At 53.2% G+C, this 24,963-nt stretch overlaps 1 protein-coding gene across 2 annotated transcripts in view; it reads left to right on the top strand.

Moving 5' to 3' along the window:
• FOXN1 (forkhead box N1) overlaps window positions 1-22,920 on the top strand; it is a 29,852-nt gene extending 6,932 nt beyond the window's left edge. The window contains exons 1-9 of one of the 2 annotated variants that reach the window (XM_053568273.1): window positions 4,611-4,691; window positions 8,286-8,417; window positions 8,817-9,281; window positions 11,858-11,968; window positions 13,684-13,814; window positions 15,275-15,371; window positions 18,705-18,912; window positions 19,062-19,553; window positions 21,138-22,920. In XM_053568273.1, coding sequence (XP_053424248.1) covers window positions 8,295-8,417; window positions 8,817-9,281; window positions 11,858-11,968; window positions 13,684-13,814; window positions 15,275-15,371; window positions 18,705-18,912; window positions 19,062-19,553; window positions 21,138-21,460 — 1,950 coding nt within the window. In that variant the 5' untranslated portion in view covers window positions 4,611-4,691; window positions 8,286-8,294 and the 3' untranslated portion in view covers window positions 21,461-22,920. Of the gene's footprint in view, window positions 1-4,610; window positions 4,692-8,265; window positions 8,418-8,816; window positions 9,282-11,857; window positions 11,969-13,683; window positions 13,815-15,274; window positions 15,372-18,704; window positions 18,913-19,061; window positions 19,554-21,137 lie in introns of those variants that run through there. The other variant, XM_053568272.1, reaches the window with a different exon arrangement.
• The last annotated feature ends 2,043 nt before the right edge of the window (window positions 22,921-24,963 follow it).

Below are 24,963 nucleotides of genomic sequence, written 5' to 3'. Positions count from 1 at the left end.
ATGGACAGAAGACTGAGATTACAAGAAAAATTAAGGGCTTGACACCTTAGCTCAGTGGTTAGGGCACCAGCCACATGCACTGGGGCTGGTGGGTTTGAACCTGGCCAGGGCCTGCTAAAACAACAATGACAACAATAATAAAAAAAATAGCCGGGTGTTGTGGTGAGCGCCTATAGGCCCAGCTAGTTGGGAGGCTGAGTCAAGAGAAGCGCTTAAGTCCAAGAGTCTGAGGTTGCTGTGAGGCAACATAGTGAGACTCTGTCTCAAAAAAAAAAAAAGAAAGAAATAAAGAAAGAAAAATTAAGGTTAAATACCTGAAAGAACTTCCAGGGCAGCCCAGGGCAGGCAGGGTAGCTCAAGTACTTTTTCAGGAGGGGCATACTGAGTGATGCTCAGTGACCAGCCTACTTCCAGAGGCAGGGGAAAGACTGAAATGGCTTTAAGAGAGATCTGATGTGTGGGATGGGAATGACTCAGCTGCAAATGTTGGTGGCTCACATTTGGAAGAAAGCCTCACCTGGGGGACATGGTTGCTGTTTATTCTTTGTTCTCCCCACTCCATCCCCTGCCCATCTGTCGCTCCTTGCTTCTGCACTTTAGTCAAATCTCAAGACAGGGATGCCCTATTTTCCTGAAACCAAGGCAGAGTTAAGAGCCAGAGAGGCCAGAATGTTGCCCTCAGAACCTCCAACCTTGATAGGAAGAAAGGAGCTGGAAACCTCCTCCTTGATGCCAGGAGACTCCAAATATCCTGGGGTGCCTGAGCCTCAGGCACATACCCAAGGCCCTTCCCTGCCACCCCCTACTAGGTAATTGCTGAGCTGCTCCAGGGGACCCCTCCCAGCAGCCAGTGGGGTGGAGCCCTGGGTGGGGCCACAGGTGATCACTGGGCCCAGCCCCACCCCTCATAAAACATGCTGCCGCAGCCAGGGACAGAAACCATTAAGGCGGAACTGAAGTTCCCTCCCCACCTCGCTCATAAAGGGCAGGTAGGAAGCAGCCAGTGGGAGGGTCATGGAGTATGAAAGAGCCCAGGCACCCCAAGCCTGTCTGTCCCAGTGACTCAGTTGCCCATAGGAGATGTAGGGACAGACCCTCCCAAGGAAATCTCCAACTTCACCCCCTACCCACTTTCCAGGTATGAGCAGGGAGGTGAAGGTGTTCCCACAGTGAAGCCATCTACATGGTGAAACATACTGGCTTTGAAGCCCAGGTCTGAATCCTGGGGAGCATAATTTACTGAGTGAACTTGAACAAGTCAGATTAACCTCTGAGCCTCAGTTTGCTGATCTGTGAAATAGGAATGATAAAGCACCACCTCCCTCCTCGGGTGTCATAACTCACTTCGCTGTTCCTGAACCCCTCGAAGATTTCCTCAGGAGGCCTCTCATGAAGGCAGAGCAGGGGCCAGGGCCCAGCTGACAGCTCCCTAGACCACAGACATCTCCACAGGTGTATGCACCTCCACAGGACCACACTTAAGAGCCCAGGCACCCCATGCCTCCCTGTCCCCTGTGACTCAGTTGCCCATGGGAGATATAGGGACAGACCCTCCCAAGGAAACCTCCAACTTCACCCCCTACCCACTTTCCAGGCATGAGGTGTTCCTTCAACCTTCCCAGGGCCTGAGACTCTAAAGTCTCAGCATCTTTGGACGGAAATGGTCCCAGCATCTCATTTTACTTAGAAGGAACTGAAGTACAGAAAGTGGAAGTGACTTACCCAAGGTCACATAGCCAGCAAACAGGATGTGCCCTGGCCCCGATCCCCAAATGGCCCCTTTCACCTGAGTCCTGAGGAGCTGTGAAGAGTCTCTGAGAGGTGAAGAGGTGTTGAGGAGAAGGACCCAGGTCTGGCTGTTTGTGAGAGGGCAGGGAGGCAGTAATGATTGTTGTGGATCTTGTGGTCAGGCTTTCTGGGGAATTTCTCACTCGTCATCCTCCCCACTCTGGTCCGAGGGCCATTTCTTTCTTCCCTCTGACTCCAGAAATCAAGTTGATTCGTTCCGTTCCCTCTCTACCCCTCCTGCTCCCCAAGGATCATGCAGGGTGAAGGGCAAACAATGCTCAGACACCAAGTAGTCTTCAGCCAGCATTCAGGGTCACGGTCCTGGAGTGTGAGCGTATGGGGGATGTGGTAAGGAGTCTCAAGACATGGGAGTCAGATGTGGTCTTAGCTGTGGCCCTACGCATATCATTTCTTCTCTCTGGGACTCAATTTTCTACCCTGAAAAATGTGGTTGATGACCCTGCACACCTGCCAGTATTGTGCTGGTAAATGTTCACCAATCGGCTTTCAAAAAGAAAAAGGTCAGGCACGGTGGCTCACACATGTAATCCCAGTGCTTTGGGAGGTTGAGGAAGGAGGATCAGTTAAGACTGGGAGTTTGAGGTCAGCCTAGGCAACATAGCAAGACCTCATCTCTACAAAGAATTAAAAGACATTAGCTGGGAAGCAGTGCCTGTGGCTCAGGGAGTAGGGCACCAGCCCATATACTGAGGGTGGTGGGTTCAAACCAGGCCCCGGCCAAACTGCAACAACAACAACAAAAAAAAATAGTTGGGCGCTGTGGTGGCCGTCTGTAGTCCCAGCTACTCCTCGGGAGGCTGAGGCAAGAGAATTGCCTAAGCCCAGGAGTTGGAGGTTGCTGTGAGCTGTGACGCCACCGCACTCTACAGAGGGTGATAAAGTGAGACTCTGACTCTTGAAATGAAAAAAGGAAAAAAAAAAAATCATTAGTTGGGCATGGTGGCATGTAAATGTAGTCCGTGCTACTCAGGAGGCTGAGTCAAAAGGATTCCTTGAGCCCAAGAATGTGAGGTGCAGTGCGACAGTGCCATGGCACTCTACCTGGGGTGATGGAGCAAGACTCCATCTCTTAAAAAACAAAAAGGAAGCCTAGCTCAGTAGCTCACGTCTGTAACCTAGCACTCTGAGAGGCCAAGGCAAGATCATTTAGCTCTGGAGTTCAAGACCAGCCTGAGCAAGGCAAGACCCCACATCTACTAAAAATAGAAAAATTAGCCAAGCATTATGGCGGGCACATGTCCCAGCTACTCAGGAGGCTGAGGCAGAAGGATGGCTTGAGCCCAGGAATTTGAGGTTGCTATGAGTTAGGCTGAGGCCATGGCACTCTAGCCCAGGTGACAGATCAAGATTCTGTCTCAAAAAAAAAAAGAAAGAAAGAAAGAAACCAAAAGGAAGGGAAGGAAGTGGGGGAGGGAGGTGGGGAGGGATGGAGGAAGGAAGGAAAGACAGATGGAAGGAAAAGAAAGAATGAAATGCTCTTGTTTGTTTATTTCCATGGGCAAGGGCTCCTACCACGGCCAATTTGGGCTGATTTCATTGGATGCAGAATTGGGAATAGATGGGCACAATTGGCTCTCACAGGCCCATTTCAACTGTCTCTAGCACACGCTGCCCATGGCTCTGGGCAAAGTGAGGATGAATGAGATACTAGATGCAAAAAGGCAGAGGGAGCTGCGGAGTGCTCTGTGGCTGTGAAACTGTGATGATGGTCGCCCTTACTGTTGAAGGGCTCCAGGGCACAGTCTACCGTTGGCAGCCCTGGCCTTCAGCCCAGGAAGAGGGCAGGTTGTGTGTTGTGGTAGCCTGTGCTGAGGGGTGGGTTGTGAGAGCAATTGAGGGTGGCTCCTGGGATCTGAGCAGGGAGGGGAGCTGGCTGGGCCTCCCAGATTGGTGCGCTGATATCTGCGCACCTATCCCATCATGCTCCCTGACACTAAAGCAGCAGGGATAAAGGTTTGCCTTCTGTGAAAGAGTCCTTCTGAATGCAGATGCCCACCCCAGACACAGGCCATCTGGGAGGCCTCCTGAGGGATCCAAAGCAACAGAGTCACCGACCCCTTTGCATCAATCAATCGCTGGGAGTTTCTATAGGTATTGGCTATATCACAGGAGAATGGTGGAAATGACCTCTGAGGCCAGAGAGTCAAGAAAAGAGTTTAGCTTCTGCCAATGTGGGGGTTGGGGGTGATGTCAGGGAGATTGAGGCAGGAGGTGGAAAGGGCAGGAAAGAGGAGCTCCCTCTGTTCTCCCTGGCCCCACCCCCAGAGCTCATGCCTTAAATTAACTCTGTCCCACTGCTAATTATTAATAATAGCTATCATTTATTGAGTACATACTATGTGTTAAGCTATTTACAAGCAATATTTCATCTAATCCTCCAGAGAGGTATGTATTATAAGCCCTATTTTACAAACAAGGAAACTGAGGCCCAGGGAAGGAAGTTAAGCAGCTTGCTCAACCCATGTCCACAGTTACTGGGATTCAAACCTATTCCTAACTCCAGATCATTCAGATTCAGGAGCTCTGCCAGCTACTCCAGGGAAGGGTCAGGGCCAAGGCAGCCTCACACCTCACTCCACAGTGAGCCCTTCCGGGTGCTGGACAGGAGCCCCACATGGACACTGACCTGACACAGTCCCTGAGGCAGGAGGCCCCTTTGAATGCAACTGGTGGAAGACCTTGTCTTTCCTGGACTGTGTGGTTTTAGAAAAGAAACTTTACCATTTCTCTGGGTCTCATTTGTAGAACAGAGATTTAGCTGAGCCACTCAAGGGGGCATTGTGGTCATTGAATCAGGAGTCATCACTTACAAAATCTGCCTAGACTAAATCTTCAACTGAGGACCACTCAGGGACTTCTGAATCCTCAATGCAAATTAAGGGGTGAGCCTCTGAACTCTGTAACTTCTCTGGTTCTAATTCTATCCCTGTGGGCTTCGAGGAGACGGGGTGGTGGCTATGAAAGTCATTGCTATGAACTGAAGTCTCAGACAAGGGCTTGGACATGTGGGGACTTAGCCAAGGCTATAGATAATGTCCTGGTGCAAGGATGGGCAGGCCAGACCTCAAGAAGAGGTGCAGGTGAGAGCTGGGGCTCAGGGAGGCCTCCTCAGATTCACTTCTATGAAGGAGCAGGGCTGAGGTTGGAGACCCCTGAGGCCAGACTGCAGGGAAGGCTGGCAAAGACAGCTGCCACCTGGGGGATGGGTCATCAGCCAGTCTCCCCATGGCTGGGAGGCTGGAGCAGTGAGACCACCAGGGCAACTGTGGAGCTTGGGGCCCTTGAGCCCCACCTCATTTGGCCTGTTGAGACCAGATGTATAACATGGGTCCTTGAGTATTTCTTATATGACTGCACCTTATGTACCTTTTTACTGAAACCTCATGATGATCCTGTGAGGTGGGTCCATGTGCCCATTTGTCAGATGTGGAAGTGAGATAGAGAGAATGACACTGTTTGTTCAAAATCACACAGCCAGAAAGTGACAACACTGGGGCTCAAACTCAGGTTGACCCAGATCCAGACCCTTGCTCTTAACCACCATGCTACCCTGCCTCCAGATAGAGGAGTGGCCACCACCCTGTCAGATTACAAATCCTGAGATCTGAGAGAGGAAGGGCCTCCAGCCCTTCTTCTGGAGGAGCTGGAAAACATCTTGGGAAGGCACGAAGCCCACTGCACCTCCTCCCTGGAAGGCAGTTCTGCACCGGGGCAAGGTGTGGCAGGCAGGCCCACGCTGTCCAGGGAGCAGGGGCCAGGCCCGGGCAGTCATGCAGAGCCAGAGATGGGCTGCCCCACACCTCGGGCCCCATGCCTGCTCCCTTGTGGTGTCCAGTTACGGCCAGCTCGGCGCTTCCCTGGTCACGCCACATTTAGCTTTGCCGAGTGAGCAGGCACCGGGACATTGAGAAGGGCGGTGAGGACTCTTGAAGGGGCGGGGGAGCCTCACACCAGCCCTCCACCTGGATCTCCACTACCAGCACCCTGCTGCTGATCACTGTGGGACTTTGAACAACGTCCTCTCCTTACTCCTCTAATCCTCTGTCATATGAGGTGTATTGATGGTTTATTCTGCAAAGATGTGCCAACCCAGGCTGGGCACCACAGAGCCAAGAAGGCCATCCCTCCCTCCTAGAGCTCCTAGAAAAGCATGGCCTAGGAATGGTGCAGCTTCCCTGCTCTGACTCTAGGGGGTCTTAGGTAGAAGGGGTCAGTGTAAATCTCAGGCTTTTCTTGCTGCCTAGCCCCCCAGCTTATTGCACCCTGACTCTGACCCCACCAAATATGGAGTGCAGACTCTGCAAACATACCTAAGTTTGAATCCTGATTCTGCCAACAACTATCTGTGAGACAAGTCACATAACCTCGCTGAGCCTCAGTTTCCTCATCTGGAAAGTGGAGCACAGCTTTGCTGATAAACCAGTGAGAAAATCATGCAAATTTACACAGTGGCCAACACAGAGCTTACCCTTGGCAAATGGTAGCTTTTATCAGACCACTTGGGCAAAGAGGAATAAATTCAAGCTCTTTGCAGGTGGTGAAGGAAGGCAAAGGGCTGAGGCTAGGAACAGTGAGAATAACACGAATAATGATATTCCAAATGAGAGCTGCCATTTACTGAACACTAACACACCAGGCATGTGCTAAATACTCCCAGTGCCTGATTTCATCTGATGCTCACACCCGGCGGGGGGTGGGGTGGGGTGGGGTCAGGTCCCTCACTCTCCCTATTCTGTAGACGGTGGTGCTGAAGGGCAGAGACTTTGCTGACACAGCCGGTGGGGAAGGACTGAGCCCGACTTTGAGCCCTAAAGTCCTCTTAAGCACTCCACTGTGCAGGGGACAGAGTTCTCTTGTGATTCCAGAAGGTCTGAGCAGAAAAAGCCCTCAGATATCATCTGGTCCAAGTTCCTAGTTTGTTTGTTTGTTTTTGAGACAGTCTCACTTTGCATCATACCTCACAGCAACCTCAAACTCTTGGGCTCAAGCAATCCTCTTGTCTCAGCCTCCTGAGTAGCTGGGACTACAGGAGCCAACCACAGTGACCAGCTATTTTTTTTTAGACATAGAGTGTCACTTTGTCGCCCTCGGTAGAGTGCCATGATGTCACAGCTCACAGCAACGTCCAACTCCTGGGCTTAGATGATTCTCTTGCCTCAGCCTTCTGAGTAGCTGGGACTACAGGCGCCTACCACAACAATGGCTATTTTTTGCTGGGGCCAGGTTCGAACCTGCTACCCTCAGTATATGGGGCTAGTGCTCTACTCACTGAGCCACAGGCACCACACAGACCAGCTACTTTTTAGAGATGGGGATCTCGCTCTTGCTCAGGTCAGTCTTGAACTTGTGAGCTCAAGCAATCCACCTGCCTCGGCTCCCAGAGTGCTAGGATTACAGGCGTGAGCCACTGTGCCCGGCTAAGCCCCTAGTTTTTCATGAGGAAAGTAAAGCTCAGAAAGGGGCAATGGCCTTCACAAAGTCACAAGTAAGAAAGAGATAGAGGCAGCACCCATAGCTCAGTGGGTAGGGTGCCGGCCATGTACACCAAGGCTGGCAGGTTCGAACCTGGCCCGGGCCTGCCAAACAACAATGACAACTGCAACAAAAAAATAGCCGGGCATTGTGGTGGGCGCCTGAAGTCACAGCTACTTGGGAGGCTGAGGCAAGAGAATTGCTTAAACCCAAGAGTTTGAGGTTGCTGTGAGCTGTGATGCCATAGTTCTCTACTGAGGGTGACATAATGAGACTCTGTCTCAAAAAAAAAAAAAAAAAAGGAAGAGATAGAGTTTGGAAGATGTTGGTAAAAACAGAGCACTTGCCAGATGCTCCAGTGTGGGCTGCTGGCATCCCTAGTCCCTGCCAAACTCATGGGGCCACCAGACAACCAGGACCCTTTGAGTCCCCAGTTGCACACTGAGGTCACACCAGCCAAGCTAAGGACCTGAGGATTGCACCACAGGACCAGCCTATGCGCAGGGCTGGGTCACCTGCATTGTGGGCGTTGCTCCTACCCCAAACCTGGGCCTCACTCACCCCTCAGATCCGCCTCCCCTCAGGACCACTGACTTGCCTAGCCACTGCATGGAGACTGCCTGCTGAAGCCACCTCACCTGGCCCTTCACTGTACACTCAGGAGACAGATCTTGAGGAGCCAGAGGCAGGTCTCGCTGAGAACCAGAGTCTCACTGATTCAGTCTCTGCAGCCACAGAGCTCAAGAACAGCCAAGCCTCTTCAGAGGGCTCCTACCTGGCTCACTGTGCTCTGTCTCCACTGCTGGCCCCCCTCTGTCTTTCCCACTATCTGTTTCCTTCTTTCTCTCTGCCTCTGTCTCTATCTCTATGACTCTCATCAGGTGACTGGCTAGAGGAGGGTCCCAGCACAGTGACAGTGTGGGAGTGGAGGTGGTGGGCCTGGGATTGGTCACCCCTAGACGCTGGTCCTCACTCTCACTGCAGACGGCTTTCTTCGAGGCCAGGACTGGGTGATGGTGTCGCTACTCCCACCACAGTCTGACGTCACACTGCCCAGCCCCACCAGACTGGAGGGGGAGCGCCAAGGGGACCTCATGCAAGCACCGGGCCTCCCAGGCTCCCCTGCCCCACAGAGCGTAAGTACTTGGCATTTAGGCCTGGGCTGAGGCAAACACAGACAGTAGGTGGACCAGTCACCCCCAGCCCCAGGGACCTCCCAGGGTCTCTCTTATCCCTTCCACCAGGAAACAAGTACTCAATGACCCGAGGTCCGGAGTGTTCATCTCTTTAGTCTGGGGCTTTCCCAGGGCAGGGCTGTGGTAGGGGTCAGATTTGGGGTGCCCCAGGTTAAGGGCACTATGCCCTCATCACACTGGGGCTCCCAAGGGCAAGCTATACCTTCTCCACCATTTGGTGGCTCAGAGCTGACAGCTCAGCCGCAGACTCCTTTACTCAAGCACTCAGTAGGGTCCTGGCAGGTCCCCAAGACCTGGTCCAACCTCCACTCACAGGTTCTCTGCCCTTTGTCTCCCCAGAAGCATGCTGGCTTCAGCTGCCCATCCTTTGTGCCTGATGGCCCTCCAGAGAGGGCACCCTCACTGCCTCCACACAGCCCCAGCATTGCGTCACCAGGCCCTGAGCAAGTCCAGGGTCACTGCTCAGCATGCCCTGGCCCGGGCCCCTTCCGACTTTCACCCTCAGACAAGTATCCTGGCTTTGGCTTTGAGGAGAGCTCAGCAAGCAGCCCCGGGCGCTTCCTCAAGGGCAGCCACGTGCCCTTCCACCCATACAAGCAGCATTTCCATGAGGACGTCTTCCCTGAGGCCCAGACTGCTCTGGCCCTCGATGGACACTCCTTTAAGACACCAGGGGCTCTGGAGGCCTTTGAGGAGATCCCTGTGGATGTGGGGGAGGCCGAGGCCTACCTGCCTGGTTTTTCAGCAGAGGCCTGGTGCAACGGACTCCCCTACCCCAGCCTGGAGCACAGCCCCCAAGTCTTGGTGAGTACCAGCAGCCAGTGGGCATCCACCTCCTGCCTGCCAGGTTCCTGACAGCCTAGAAAGAGTCCTCTGAGACCAAACTCAACCTTCCCTTTTCAAGCCTTGCCACTCAAGATTAGTATGCACCATGGAGCAGCAAGCTCAGAGAGTTGGGGCCCCCAGGTCAGCTGGGGAGGGGATGCCAGCCTGGCCCAGCATGGAGGGGGAGGCAGGTCAGACTAAGGAAGCTGGCAGCTTCCCAGAGGCTCCTGAGTCAGGATTCCAGTGTGTGACTTCTCCTTGTTTGTTTAAGTGTCAAGAATCCCCAGCTAGACCTGCATGGCCATATGCAAATGTCAGAAGAAAAACACATTCCAGAGGCCAAGAGAAAGGGTTTGGGGAGGAGCCATGATTTTTCCCTCTCCAGCCTCAGTGTACAAAGTTGAGAGAGGACTTAAGTCTCCTTGAGAGGCCTTTCATGGCCCCGTTCTTTGCCCAGAGTGGGGCCTGGGTGTATTTATAGAAGTACCTTGAAAGCACCTTGGAAGGTTAGGCTGTCCTTCCACAGCTGGACCTCCAAGCAGCATGACCTTGGCTCACTTAACCTCTCTGAACCTCATTGGAAAAGTGAGGTTAACAGTACCTACCAACAATGGGATTGTTGCTTTGGCAAGAGGAAAGCTAATGGACTTTTCTGCCCCACTCTCCAGTCTGGTGTGGAGGTCCCCAAGGCACTGATGGAGTGTGCCCAGCCCAGGCTGTGCCTAGCCCAGATGTCCACCAGCCCTTCTCACCTCTCACTTTCAAACAGGTTCCCTCCAGCCCTGAACCACCACCAACAAAAGCCTATTTCTCAGGCTTGAAGAAAGAGAAGGCATTTGGGTGTGGCCAAGACAGGACCTTATTCTGATTCTGAATCCCTTTGACAGCTTCCTCTGAGGCCCCTTGAGCACGATAGCAGCCCATAGTGAGGAAACCATCATCTCAGCTACTGCCCCCAAAGGTCCACTCAGTAGCACCTCCTGACCATTCTGCTAGGTGCTTTCAAGTACCCCAATTAATCCATTCAATGGGGTGTCCAACAGTTTGGCTTCTCTGCATCACATTGGAAGAAGAGTTGTCTTGGGCCATACATTAAATACACAAACTCTAACAAAAGCTAATGAGCAGCATTAATGTACATAGCTATTAAAAAAAGAGAGAAGGCTAAAAACAAACAAACGAATAAACAAAAAGCTCATGAGCAAAAAGAAAAAAAAAAGAGGTCCATAAATACAATTTTGATAATATCCACCCCCCCAGATAAGTATTTTCTTATAATCCATATGAGGCCAATGGCCCTTGAGTTAGACACCCCTGCTAGAGAGGTTTCACTATCCCATTTTGCAAATGAGGAAACAGAGGTTCACAGAGGCCAAATGACTTGCCCAAGGTGTCTGTGAGCCTGTAAAGGGGAGGCTGGGATTAAATCCACACCCTCACCCTTCACACACAGTGGGGAAGAGCATCAGGGACACAAAGCTATCTGGTCGACTTGCCGGGTGACCTTGGGCACATCACTTCCCCTCTTTGGGCTCAAGTCCAGCACCTGCCAAATGAAGGGGTTGGACATGAGGGCTCTTGGCCCTTCCAGGCCTAAGATTCTGTGATTATGGCAATCTCTGCATCAGCAACCCCAGGGCACGCCCAGAAAGAGGTCACAGCTTATTTGCCCCTGTGGGTCCAGATGCTGGTTTCCCAAGGCCCCTGGCAACCCCAGGAAGAGCCTGCCACCTCCTCCTGAGTTTATTCACCTTCCATGTTCACCTTGAATATGCTCCTGTCCCTACTCAGGAGAGACAAGAGAGTTCTGTGCTAGGTCCTGGGGACTCCATGTGGGCCTCACACGGGACGCCAGAGTCTGGTCATCACCACTGGTAGGTATCTATGCCCAGCACCAGGGCATACGCAGGACTCTGGCAGATTCCCTGTAGCAAGGATCAAAGACTCTGAGTTGGGGATGGCCAGGAGAAAAGCTGAGAGGACTCACCAGCCCCATCCAGATAGCCTGCTGGAGCCTTCTGTGGCTTTACAGAAAAGGAAATAGCAGGGACTCAGACCCATGTAGTGGGTGCTACCTGTGCTCCCCTCACCATGGCTCCTTAGTGAAAATCCTGGAGCTGTGGTCTTTTCCAAGAGTCCTTTGTGGACCCGCTCTGAGAGTCTGGGGCCCTTGAACCGGTAAGGAGGCCCCAAGCCAGGTGAGTGGGGTCAAGCCCTGCACTCTTGTGCCATTCCAGAAGATCTCTGGCCCTACCCTAGCCTCAGTGCCACAACTGACAAGTCTCCCACACTTCTTGGGACAGCCCAGCCTCAACCTCTCACCTGCAGTGAGGTAAGGGTAGGAATGCTATCAGTTCCAGGCTCAGCTCTACTGCTAAATTGCTGAGTGTTCTTGGGAAAATCCGAGCCTTTCTCTTTTCTCTGTTGTTCTCCAGAAGTAAGCTTTGAGAGAAGCAGCGTGGGTGGGTGTTGCTTTTGTGTAAGATTCAGGACATGGTAAAGAGAAAGGGAGAGAAATAAGGCCCAATATGGTCATCTGTTTTCTCTTCCAACAGGGGTCGGAAGTCAAGGTCAAGCCCCCAACTCTGGAGAGTGGCCCTGGGATGTACTGCTACCAGCCCCCCTTGCAGCACATGTATTGCCCCTCCCAGCCCCCCTTCCACCAGGTGGGTCTAAGGCACGTGGGCATGCTTCCCCAGGGTTGCAGGATATCATGTGTGTGCACCTTCATGGGCAGGCGAGGGCAACAGAGTCCTGAACCTCAAGGCCAGACCACCCTGAGGTGGGGGCAGTGGCTACTGAGCCATTGCCCTTCTCTAGAGGTGGGCTTGTCTGAGTCCCTGGTAGGGCCTGAGAAGTCTCAGATATGCGAGTAAGGCTGAAATTCAGGCAGGGCCATGGTATGAACAAAAAGGGGAGGGAGGAGAGGGACAGAGACAAGAGGAGTGTGTGGGGTGACACACAAGGCCAAGTGGGGCAGGGAACAAAAGCTCCCTTCTAAGTCAGCTACCATCTTGCTAGGTGACCTTAGCCTCAAACTCCCCTAAAGCCTAGAGAGGGTGAGGGTGGGGCCTTCCCACCTAGAGGGCTCCAAGTTCCCATCATCTTTGGCCCTTTGCCCCATCCCTGCTTCAGCTCCTCCCAAATGCACAGGATGCCAGATAGTCATCCCACACTGGCACGGGATGGAGGATTTTTAAAAGAGAAAGAAAAGAGCCCCAGAGCAGCCAGGCAGCTCCCAGGAGTCACCGGGCAAGACAGAGCAAGTGACTGCCCAGCGCCCAGCTCCATCCACCTGCAGCCTGGCACTGAGACAGGCCCTGCCTGTGGAGCAGGTTCTACTCCTGGCTCTTTGGCACTGGCCCTGATCTTGGCCAAGACTGGGAGGCAGGCAGAGGAGGAGGGGGGGTCAGAACGCCTGCTTTGTGGGGAAAAGAAAGAGATGGAGGGAAGCAAAGGAAACGTATGAAGGGACATCCTTCCTGCCCTGAGCACCCTCGCTGGAATAGCCTAAGCTATGCTGAGGCTCATGGTCTGAACCAAGGCCGGGGATATCCCTGTAGCATCCTGCCCATCAGAGACTGAGCCACAGCAGGATAAAGGGCTACTAGACCTTAAATGGCCTCACCATGCCTGGCCCTGCTTTGATGCCCTCTGCCATCCACACACCCTCTTGAACAAGATGGCCGCACCCAGGGCTTTATAAAGCCTGGAGAGAGGGTGACTCAGGCTCTAAGTGTCTCTTGGGTGACCTGAAAAGAGCACTTCAGCCTGGAGCAGCTGGGGGTGTCAGAGTCTCCAACCCCTTACCCCCATAAAACTCTATCCCTGGCACCACAACCACTCCCTGTGCCATAAAACCACCTCCTACCCCCACCTGCCCACCACCATGACCAGCCCTTTCAAAGAGCCATTGAAACTCATAAAAGGTGGCAGTGCCCAGCAAACACCCAGGTTGGACATCCACTTCCAGCCCAGCCTCCCTGGGAGATGCAAGGGAAGCCTGGAGCACCTGCCTGGAAGGGTGTAGGGGCTGAGGGCTTCCCCTCATCCCTTCATCCTCTCCACTCCAGGCAGCTCCCTCTATCACCATGGCAACCAGGGCACCTAAAGGACTGAGGGGAAGGAGCTGGAGGAAGGAGGCTTTGAGGACTCTGAGATCCTCAATTCCAGAATGTGGATCTCCTCACAGGCCTTCCAATACCCTCACCATTGGCTGCCCCCTCGAATAGCTCTGCCATGGGGGTGGTGGAGCCCATGACCAGAAAGGGAAGAATCTGGCCTCAGTTCCTTCTTTGGATGTATGTGCATGAAGGGAAGGAGGGTGCCCTTGGAAAAGCTGGGAACCACTGCAATCACTCTGCCCCTTTGACCTCTACAGTACTCATCAGGTGGTGGCAGCTACCCTGTACCATACCTGGGCACTTCACACTATCCTTACCAGCGGATCGCACCCCAGGCCAGCACCGATGGGCACCAGCCTCTCTTCCCAAAACCCATCTACTCCTACAGGTACATTTCCCAGCACGCCTGGGCTAGAAGGAGGTGAGGTGAGAGGGCCCCTGGGGAAACTGAGGCATAGAATCCTCTGGATATGAGGGTAAGAGTAGGGGATGAAAGTCATACCCAATGGGCTCCCAGAGGGTGCTGAAGAGAGGATTCCTGCACAGAACAAGGGGGACAGACTGGACCACCTCTGGCTTTTTGTCAAAGGAGCCAAAGCCAGATTCTCTCCCTGGTAATGGGCTCCGCCACCCCCATGGCAGAGCTATCCACAGTCTAACCCTGGGGAATTATGTCTGTGGCTCAACTCAGCAGATGCTGGTGCCCTGGGGTGAGCCTGCTGAGCTCTTACCTCCAGGGGCCCAGGGCCTGGGGCTGAGTTTAGGGGGGATGCTCCCTATCTTCCCCCCTCCTCCCCCAGATACAAAGAGAAGCCCCACCTCAAAAGTTTTCCTAGAAGTAAATGAGGAATGAGGCCTGTAGATGTGACTGTTATGTACCATCTGCCAGTCCTGATGGGACTTCTCTGGGGCTGGGGGTTTAAGGGCCAGCAGATCCAGTCTGTCCAGGAGACCCTTCCATCCGCTCTTTCATTCATCCAGCCAATGACACTTGATCTAATGTATGCAAGGCCCCACATGGAGTCAGGTCATCAGCTCAGGGAAAGAAGAGAAAGTTAGTCAGGAGCACAGAAAAGGGGGTTGTGAAAGGCAGCATAATGCACAGAAGGGAGTACGTCCAGGCCTTGGGGTCCAGCAGAACTGGGTTCCAGACCAGACTCTGGAATTTACTAGTTGTGAAACCTCAGGTAAATTGCTTAATCTCTAAGCCGTTATTTATTCCTTTTTATTCTGCTTTAAAAGTAAAGTCAGGTAGGGTGGTGCCTGTGGCTCAAGGAGTAGGGCACCGGCCCCATATACCGGAGGTGGTGGGTTCAAACCCAGCCCCAGCCAAAAACTGCACAAAAAAAAAAAAAAAAAGTTAGCAATTGGGGGACAGCAATTCAGGCTGTTGGAAGTACTAGGTAAGAGAATGTAGGTACCATGCCTGGCTCATTTTAGGGGTTCAAGAAACCTTAGTTCCCTGTCTAAACATTTATACAGTTGGCTGAGGACTGACTATGTGCTAGGCATCACCTTTAATGCTCACTACTCTGAGGCCTCTATTACTTTCTGCACTTCAATGTTGAAGTAACTGAGGCTCAGAGAGGTTAAGGCATTTACCCAAGGTCACACAGCTAGTATAGATGGCTAAGTCAGGGTAACCATCTAGGTTTCTCACCTTCCACAAGACTCTCATGTGTCTGTAATTCCTGACTTCAGTGTGGACTTCAGTGGTCACTTTCTCATCCCCTCCGCCTTCAACCTTTCAGCTCCAACGTCATAGAGCCTCTCACCAGGGGTGGGGGTTCTGGGTGGGCTCAAGACCAGTCAGAGGTTCAGACTCTCAGGGACTTTCTCTGTCTTCAGCATCCTCATCTTCATGGCCCTTAAGAACAGTAAAACTGGGAGCCTTCCTGTGAGCGAGATCTATAATTTTATGACGGAGCATTTTCCTTACTTCAAGGTAAGCCTCAGATCCATCCCCACTCTGCTACCCCCAAGTCCTCCACAAGCCAAGCCTCTCTGAAACCAGAGGATTCAGCCCAGAAGTGGGAGAAAAATCAGAATGAAAGCCAAGACAGGATTCGTCTCCCACCCCACACTTGTTTCCCTTGTTCCCAGAGAAGGGGCCATGTGGGGAGAGCCCAAACTGCTCATCCAAGGTCACACAGCAGGCTACAGTCAGACCTGCTGGGGGAAGGTGGATGTGTCAGTCCTGCTAGGCCTCAGCAAGCATTCACCTTCTCCAAGTGGGGAGAGAAAATTGGGGATGAAATGAGAGACTGTCCCCATTACTACCCCCAGGATGCTGTGGAGCTGGGGTAATTCAGGTAGGAGCTGGTCAGCTAGAGTGACCAGGACGCTGGGACCAAAGAACCCATTGCCTTCCAATGTGAGATTAGGATCTGCCTCTGTGGGCAGCAGGCTCAGCCAAAGTTCTGCCAGAAAGTGGGATGTGGGCTTCATGGTTTTTGAGTGTCCCAGGGAACTGGCTGGCTCACCTGACCCTCCCCCAACCCCTTGGAAAGAATCTAGCAACTAGATTTTAGTTCCTGTCATCAACCAAAGGGGCTTCTAGAGACTCTACCCAACTCCCTTCCTAGAGGCAAGACAGGTGCTCTTCTCCAAAGATGGGCAAATACATCAGAGAGAGTGGTCCATCTGCACAAGGTCACACAGTAAGTGGAACCAGTTAGATTTGAGTTGTTGTGACTTCATGCACCACCCACTTCCCCTGGCTGCATGTCCAACAGACACTCCAGCATAGACCTCTTTCCCTGGAGTAGTGTCAGGAGATAGGAGCTTATGCCTCCTCCAAGACCTACACCTAGCAGAGGACAGGAACTGAGACCCTGGTAATCCAGAACTCACATCCACCTGCCAGTGGGTGATTCCCAGCCCTACTATCTACCCAGTTGTGCTGCCTAGGGATAATCTGAGGCCCATGTTCAAACAAGTTTGTACTTGGCTGAGCTGCCATCAAATGGCAAGTGGGAAAGATGGCCAGAGTTGTCTGGTTAGAAATAGAAAAGTACATTGATCCACTAGAGGTTCTGAAAAGGAGCAGAGGAGAAAAAAGAGTTGTCCCTGGGATTCAAGAAGCATCAAGGCTGTATCCAGGGCTGCTGCCAAACCCCAGCAGGTTAGGGGGCTGAACTGTCCCTAACCCTTGCAGCTTTTGAAGGGTCTTCCAGGGCTTCATTTGGGCCGGGCCCTGCTCTTCTCAGTCTTCCCTCTCTGCCAATTCTTGGCTGGCCCCCAGCTCCTCCCTGCATCTCATCTTCCTGGCTTAATTATTTTTCTGGGAGCCATGTAATCCTTGTTTTATGGGGCTGAGGAGTGAAGAGGTCTAACAGCTTTTTTTAAGGGTTCTGGTTGTTGTTCTTAGCCAGTTGCATCACTCCCTTACTCCTGAGTTTACATTTGATTTCAGAGAGGAAGCATCTCACTAGATGGTGAGGCATGCTCCATGGGGTGATCTGGGCAGGGCCTTTAGCTAGGGGACAGAGTTGTAGTTTGGGCCCTGGGCCTCCTTGTGTAATCTAGAGCTAGGCCCTTTCTTCTCTGGACTTTAGCGTCCCAGTCTGTAAAATGGTCATGTTTAAGCCAGTTGGCACATAGATTCTTTCCAATTGTGACAGTTCCCCTCTGATCCACCTAAGGAATTAGTTCAAAGTCCTCCTGCCCCCTCTATCTCTCATTCTCCATTTGACAGTTGTTTTTCTGGGCAAGGACAGAGTGGACCCTGGGTGGGCAGTACGCATGCCCAAGGCAGCTGATGTGGGCGTCCTATAGCCCTATGAGTCAGGCATATGGGACTGGGGAAGTGTCCAACTGCTGGACATAATTGTTAGTGCTGACCATACCTCTTTCAAACAGGAAGTGACTGGGGTGGGGGCTGCCCTGGCTTCCCAAAGTCACAGATTTATGAGGCCATAAAATGCCCCAGTACCCATTAATTCTACCCAAGGGGCGACATAACCCTGACTTCTAGTGGAGGCTGTCATGGGAGTCAAAGGTAAATCTGCAGTTGACTGGCCTGGTGGCTCAAGTATTCTCCCTAGTGACCCTGGGAACTTTGGGGGTTATCTCAATCAGCCCCCTGCCCCAGACCAGCTGCCCCCAAGAAAGGCTGCAGTAGCTCCTGCCAGCAACTTGGAATGACGCTGGCATCAGGGCCTAGTTCTGCTGGGCGTGATTCAGCTTGGCTGCTCCCCGGGGCAAGTGAGCCGGGGAGGAGGGAGTGGCCACCCCTCAGGAACTTGGGGCCAAAAGGGAGAGGGGCCAGGGAATGAGGGCAAGGGAACCCCACCAGCCTGAGCATCTGGCCTCCCTACAGTCAGCCCACGCTGGGCTTAGGGCTGTCCCAGAGACTGAAACAGAGCTAGAGGTGGGCAGGCAGGGGGCCCCACTGGCACCCCCGCCACTGCCTCTCACCCAACTGAGTCAGACTAATGGTTTTTACAACCCTCCCTGGGCACAATTACTGCACTGGTGGCATGACCGGGCCTCCTAATGGGTGTTTATTCTGTTGGCACGAGCACCCCCTACCTAAAGGCTGGCCTACTCACCAGGACACGCCCCCCGGGGAACACTCATGTGAACACTTACACCCACACTCTCATACAATCATGGAGATCCACATGGGTACCCAGACTTTCTCACACATAGCCTTCCTCGCACTCAGGAATTCACAGACTCACTCCCAGGAGACAGCACTCCCACCAGAAGGAACATTAAGGGACATAGGCACATGCTCACACACACTGTCCCCTGCACATCACAACCCAGATGGACACACAAACCTGTCCACGCCATGCCCACACACCCACACACTTGCCAGCCTCACCCATCTCTCTTTTCTCCCAAGTTTGCCCCAGAGGGGATGAGACAGACCCAGGAGAGGAGCATTCCATAGCCTCCTCCTGACTCCCTCTCTGGAGCTAGCAAGGGAGACCTCGGAGCAGTGAGTTCCCTTTCCACTGAGGCCAAGTCCAGGCCTAAAGACCTGGTGGGGAGTGGTCCAATTTCAGATGGGGATGAGGCCAGAAGGCCTCTGCAGCAACCAGCAGCCCTCCCTTTCCAAATGCCTTTGCCAGGACTCGGGGTAGGAAGAAGGCAGATTTTAGATGAATATAACTTGTGGCCGAGGTTCCTGCTCATCCCTCCCCCCACCAACCAAAAAGTACCAGGCCTGGGCCCAGCAAGGACAAAGGAGTGTTCTAGAGCCCAGACCCAGAGCCAACCCTAGTTGCCTGGCCTCAGCCTGAATTCTTGCCTTGCTCTGCTCTGACAGACAGCACCCGATGGCTGGAAGAATTCCGTCCGCCACAACCTATCCCTCAACAAGTGCTTTGAGAAGGTAGAGAACAAATCAGGAAGCTCCTCTCGGAAGGGCTGCCTGTGGGCCCTCAATCCAGCCAAGATTGACAAGATGCAGGAGGAGCTGCAGAAGTGGAAGAGGAAAGATCCCATTGCTGTGCGCAAAAGCATGGCCAAGCCAGGTGAGATTGGGCCACACGAGAGAGGGCCTGGGGCACCCAGGAGCCAAAAGGAGAGAAAGAATTGGTGAGAAGAAAGCAAGGGTTCCAAGGCTGGGCCAGCTGTGGAGGAGAGAGGTCTCACAGTGTTTCTTTTCCCTTGGGTCTTTCAGAAGAGCTGGACAGCCTCATTGGAGACAAGAGGGAGAAGCTGGGCTCCCCACTGCTGGGCTGTCCACCCCCTGGGCTGGCAGGCTCAGGCCCTATCCGGCCTCTGGCACCCCCATCTGGGCTATCCCAGCCACTGCACTCACTCCATCCAGCTCCAGGGCCCATCCCTGGCAAGAACCCCCTGCAGGACCTATTGGGGGGGCACGCACCCTCCTGCTACGGGCAGACGTACCCACACCTCTCACCAGGCCTGGCCCCTCCTGGACCCCCGCAGCCATTGTTCCCACAGCCAGATGGGCACCTTGAGCTGCGGGCCCAGCCAAGCACCCCCCAGGACTCGCCTCTGCCTGCCCACACTCCACCCAGCCACAGTGCTAAGCTGCTGGCTGAACCTTCCCCAGCAAGGACCATGCATGACACCCTACTGCCAGATGGAGACCTCGGAACTGACCTGGATGCTATCAACCCCTCTCTCACCGACTTTGACTTCCAGGGTGAGCTGGGGATAGGAAAGAGGAGGTGGGACGGGATTGGAGAGGTGTACCTGGCAGTGTGGCCCATCCTCTCTGAGTCTCTAGGCTGCAGCCTGCAAGCTGTTGGGGTTTGGGTCAACTGAATCAGAGCAGACAGAGCTGGCAGAGGGTGTCGAGCTTCCCACTCGCTCCTTGTCATCCAGAGCATGGGGCAAAGAGGAATGTCTTTCCCCATCTCCTTCTTCCTGGTGCCCCAAACATGTTCCAACTGACCCCATCATCAAAATGCTCTTAGCTCTGGATAGACCAGAAAGGACTCAGTGTTCTAGTCTATATTTGACTGTAAGTGATCAACAGTTCATTCTGGAACATTCCAGAAGCATCAGAGTTCATCTTTTAAAGCAAAAAGAAAGAGACCCTTCCCTCTAGAGGAATGTTAGAGGAATATAAGGCCTCAGATCTGGGCAAGTCCTGGAGAGATTTGGAGATAGAAGTCCTGGGAGAGGTTCTATCCATTCCACACCATCTTGCCTACTCCATATCTACATGTGGCCATCTAAATTCCAGTGCACGCCCACGCACGGGTACTGACCACTGGAGGTCTGTGGGAGGATGGCCCAGGCCTCTGACCCTCTGCGTGCACAAGCAGGTGGAGGCAGCCTACCCTCAGAGTGCACCCAATCTGATGAGGGGACAGCCCAGGTCTTGGGAAGCTATTAGTAGAAAAGCACACACAGCCTCAGGAGGATCTGCAGACATGCGGGACGCAGTAAATGTTACTTGAGTCCCTACTAAGTTTCAGGCATCATGCTAGTTATGTCACACATAACTCATCTGGTCCTAGAGGATAGGAGGGATTATTATGATTAACCCCACCTTACAAAAGCACACAGTGGCTTAGTAACACACTCATGGTCACCTAGCTAGAAAGAGAGAGAGTTAGGATTGAAACTTAGGCAGCTAAATCCAATCCAGGGTTTAGCCAAGTCTACTGCCTCCAGACCTTGTCCCTGACTGACACCCAGGGTAGGAGCTCCAGGCCACATGGCACAGAGAGGGACCAGGTGGAGGTACTGTTTGCTCCCCAGAGTCAAGTGTGCTTCCGGGCTCTGCTCCCATCCTCAGGCCCTGCTGCTGAGGAGGCCCAGGGAGCCATGCCTATCCTCCTCACCGGGTCCAGCAGTGCATTGTGGGCAGATCCTCACTCTAGGTGGCAGATCCACTTTCCTGGGGAGACTGGTCAGGAGCCAGGCTGAAGAGTTCCTGGGGGGGGCCCTAGGGTAACCCCCCGTGAACAGCACTTGCATCAACCCTTCTACTGGGCAGTTCTCAAATCCCCAGTGCCCCCTGCCAAAAGAGCCACAGAAGTCATCTGGATCCATGGTTTTCGAACTGTGCTACATGGTAGGAAGAAACTGAGGCTCAGAGAGATTCACAACTGCCTGGGTTCACACAGCTAGTGCTAGGGTTTGTTCCCACTCCTATCACCCCACTCCTGATGTCTGCAACATGTGAGGGTCCTGGGAAGGAGGGCAGAGAGGGTCCAAGGTTGCCTCCACTGATGCCTGTTCTCTCCTTCCCTACTCTCCTTCCCTTCCCAACTAGGAAACCTGTGGGAACAACTGAAGGATGACAGCTTGGCCCTCGACCCTCTGGTACTGGTGACCTCATCCCCAACGACGTCATCTTCAATGCCGCCACCCCCACCAACCCCCCACTGCTTCCCCCCTGGGCCCTGTCTGGCAGAGACGGGCAGTGGGGCAGGTGACTTGGCACCCCCAGGCAGTGGGGGCTCCGGGGCACTGGGTGACTTGCACCTCACCACCCTCTACTCGGACTTCATGGAGCTGGAGCCCATGCCCTCCACGGCCCCGGCCGGTCCTTCAGTGTACCTCAGCCCCAGCTCCAAGCCCATGGCCTTGGCATGATCCATGTTCAGGATCAGCTCCCGCCTTTGCCTAGTCTGGATGTCCCAGCTGGTCGCCCACATCGGGCTCACCTTAAAGATCAAGGAAGAAAAACACTACCTGTCCCCTGTGCCACTTGTTTGTTAGCTGGCAGCTGGAGGTTCAGAGGACTCCATCCAGGCTGCTGCCCCTCATACATTTCTGCCACCTGGTGGTCCAGCTCCTCACTCAGGGCCCCAGAAAAGCAAGTGTTTGGGCAAGAATAAAACACACTCTAGTTCACCCTCATCCACACTTAAGCCCTTGTGCTTACACACACACACACACACAGTTAATCAGACATACTCACACACACACCCCTCCCCCCCATAAACCTTATCCCCAGAGGAATCAGTACTACAACACAGACAGCCTGACTTCATTTCTGGGACAGCTGATAGCTGAGGGCTTTGCTTACCAAAAGCTCAGAGCCCTGTGCCAGGCCAATGACAAACCCCTTAAGCTCCCTCAGACATCCACATTCTCTACAGGCCTGACTCCTTGCAATCATGTTCTTTCCCAGAAGCCCCCTGTATTTATTCTCCCATCTTTACCCCAACAGTCCAGCAAAGAAGAGGAAAGAGAGCTCCTCCCCAAATTGTCTGTGGAGCCCTCCAAGGGGTTGCTACTTAGCAGCTTTTACTCTGCCAGGCTCTACCTATCCTCAGTACACGCTCTGTCTGGCCACCCCCAGGGTGACATGCAGCAGGGGCAGATTCACCCCGGGACAAAACTGAGCCCAATTCCGACGGTGTTCGGAAAAGCCCTTGCCCTTGGAAACTTGAATGTGTCTACTTCTCCCAGTTCCAGCTGCAGGAAGGGCCCCCTCTGGGTCACCACAATCTCACTCCTTCTCTAGAAAGTAAAGTTCATGCAATTTAGGTCCCAGCTTACTCCAGACAGTCCCTGACTTATGATGGTTCAACTTAACCTTTTTTCAACTTTACAATGGTATGAAAATAATATGCATTCAGTACATTCCTCAGACTTAACATGGGGTTATGTTTGTTTGATAAATCTATTATAAATCAGAAATACCATAAGTAAAAAGCATACTTTCTACTTACGATATTTCCAACTTACAGTGGATTTATCTAGATGCAGCCCCATCGTAAGTTGAGGAGCATCCATGGTTACTTCCAACTGTCTCAGGCAGCCTGGGCCTTCTGGGAGGGGTTGCCAGGCATGAAATCACACATGCCCCCCTCTCTTTGACTGGTTGGCAGAACCAACATACACGGGAAGCACTAGGGATGCCCCTGGAGCTGAGGGGTGTGGTTCAGGTGCCCACCATGAGCCCACTGCCACCCAGGGGAGCTTTGGCCCACACCAGCCCTAGGGTTGACAAGAACTTCCAGAGGTTTGCTCCAGGCCCACATTGAGGCACAAGCAGATCCCTCAATGGCCTGCCAGTGTCCCCTGTGCCGGAACAATAAAGCAAGTGCCTGTGGTCTCATCACTGAGCCTTCATTTCTGAACCTCTCCTCCCCGGGCAAAGGCCAGGCCACACTGATGGAAGATGATCTGGGCCTAGGATGTCACTCCCACCCCACCCCCGGAACTGTGAAGTTTCCAAATCCAAAGAGTAAGGCACACAGGAGGACTTCCTGACCAGGCTGGGGATGCTGAGGGGCAGGTAGCAAGGTATCTTCCCAGGAGAATGTCCAAACAGGTGTGAGGGAGAGGCTGCCCCGCCCACAGGAAGGGGGCGGGTGCTTTCCCCCCTTTTTGCACCCTCTGATCTCCTCACACAAAAAGGGGCCACTGCCCTATCCAGGTTGTATCTTCCTGCCCCTCATATGAATCCGGCTGGGAGAGATGCCAAGCATTTTGGGACCCTGGGTTCCATAGGTAACAAGAAAGGAGCACAGCTTGATGCCATCTGCACTGCTGGCCCCACTTGATCCCACTGAAGGGGGCTCACGTGATCCCACTTCAGACTCTGCCCCCAGGGACCACTTCCAGGTGAGCTGCTGTCCCAAAATGGCAGCCTGAGAGGCAGCCCTGCATCCCTGCAGTTCTGCAACCCCACAGCCCCCACAGCTCCCATAGGCCCCACAGCATCACAGCCCCACCTAAAGAGGGGTAGGGCAGAGGTAGGAGCCGAAAGCAGGTACAGAAACCTCAGGTCTCAGAACAGCCGCAGGTAGGACTTCTGCTTAGAAAGTTCTTCTGGCTCGGCGCCCGTAGCACAGGGGTTACAGCGCCAGCCACATACACCGAGGCTGGCGGATTTGAACACAGCCAGGCCAGCTAAATAACAATGACAACTGCAACAAAAAATAGCTGAGCATTGTGGCAGGCACCTGTAGTCCCAGCTACCAGGAGGCTGAGGCAAGAGAATCACTTAAGCTCAGGAGTTAGAGGTTGCTATGAGCTGTGATGCTATAGCACTCTACTGAGGGTGACATAGTGAGATTCTGTCTCAAAAAAAAAAAAAAAGAAAGTTCTTCTAGGTGAGCTCACAAGTTTGAGACCGGCCTGAGCAAGAGTGAAGATGCTGTCTCTGAAAACTAGCCAGTCATTGTGACAGGTGCCTGTAGTCCCAGCTACTTGGCAGGCTGAGGCAAGAGAATCGCTTGAGCACGAGTTTGAGGTTGATGTGAGCTAAGATGCCACGGCACTCTACCAAGGATGACAAAGTGAGACTCTGTCTCAAAAAAAAAGAAAAGTACTTCTAGGAGCCAGGACTGGGGACCAGCCAATACCTACCTCAGAGAGGATAGCCCTATAAAAGATCCCATACTAGAACCCCACCTACCTCAGTGCCTCTCTGCCAGAAGCTCCAAGGCTGGGTCGAAGGCTGGAGGGCTGGGGTGGGGAGGGAGAGGGAACAGGAGAGGCATGGCCAGCTGGTGCACCCAAGAGGAAGACAACCTGCCACAGCCTGGCCTTGGCTGTGTAGGAAGGGGATCAAGGCTCTCTGCCACGTCCTCAGGTGATGTTATACTCCAGTTCCCTCCAACCCCGGGCATGTGCCTCGACTCCCAGGCGCCCAGGGACAGGGCAAATGTCTCCTGTAAGAACTTAACTGGGACCCACTTGCTTGCCTCAGACCCTGGGAGCTCAGCCAAACCTGCCCTCTACCCCCAGCTGAGCAAAGGACATCTCCAGGGGACCCTCAGTCAGATCTCTGTCCTTGTGGGCCCATTCAGCACACCTGCGAGTGAGCAGGCCCCCATACAAGCAGACAGAATGTTTGTTATAGGGCAGCGCCTGTGGCTCAAGGCGTAGGGCGCCAGTCCCATATGCCGGAGGTGGCAGTTTTAAACCCAGCCCCGGCCAAAAAACCACAAAAAAAAAAAAATAAATAAATAAAGAATGTTTGTTATAGTTTTGCGTGTATGTGTTTATTTGTTTGTAACCAGACTAACCTCAGACTTTTTTTTTTTTTAAAGTATTATTTATTTATTTTTTTTTTGGTTTTTTTGGCCAGGGCTGGGTTTGAACCCGCCACCTCTGGCATATGGGACCAGCGCCCTACT

This window comes from Nycticebus coucang, chromosome 18 (genome assembly GCF_027406575.1).
Source record: "Nycticebus coucang isolate mNycCou1 chromosome 18, mNycCou1.pri, whole genome shotgun sequence".
Taxonomy (NCBI): Eukaryota; Metazoa; Chordata; class Mammalia; order Primates; family Lorisidae; genus Nycticebus; species Nycticebus coucang.
The sequence above is the reverse complement of the archived record's forward strand: the minus strand, read 5'-3'. Positions and strand labels throughout refer to the sequence as shown.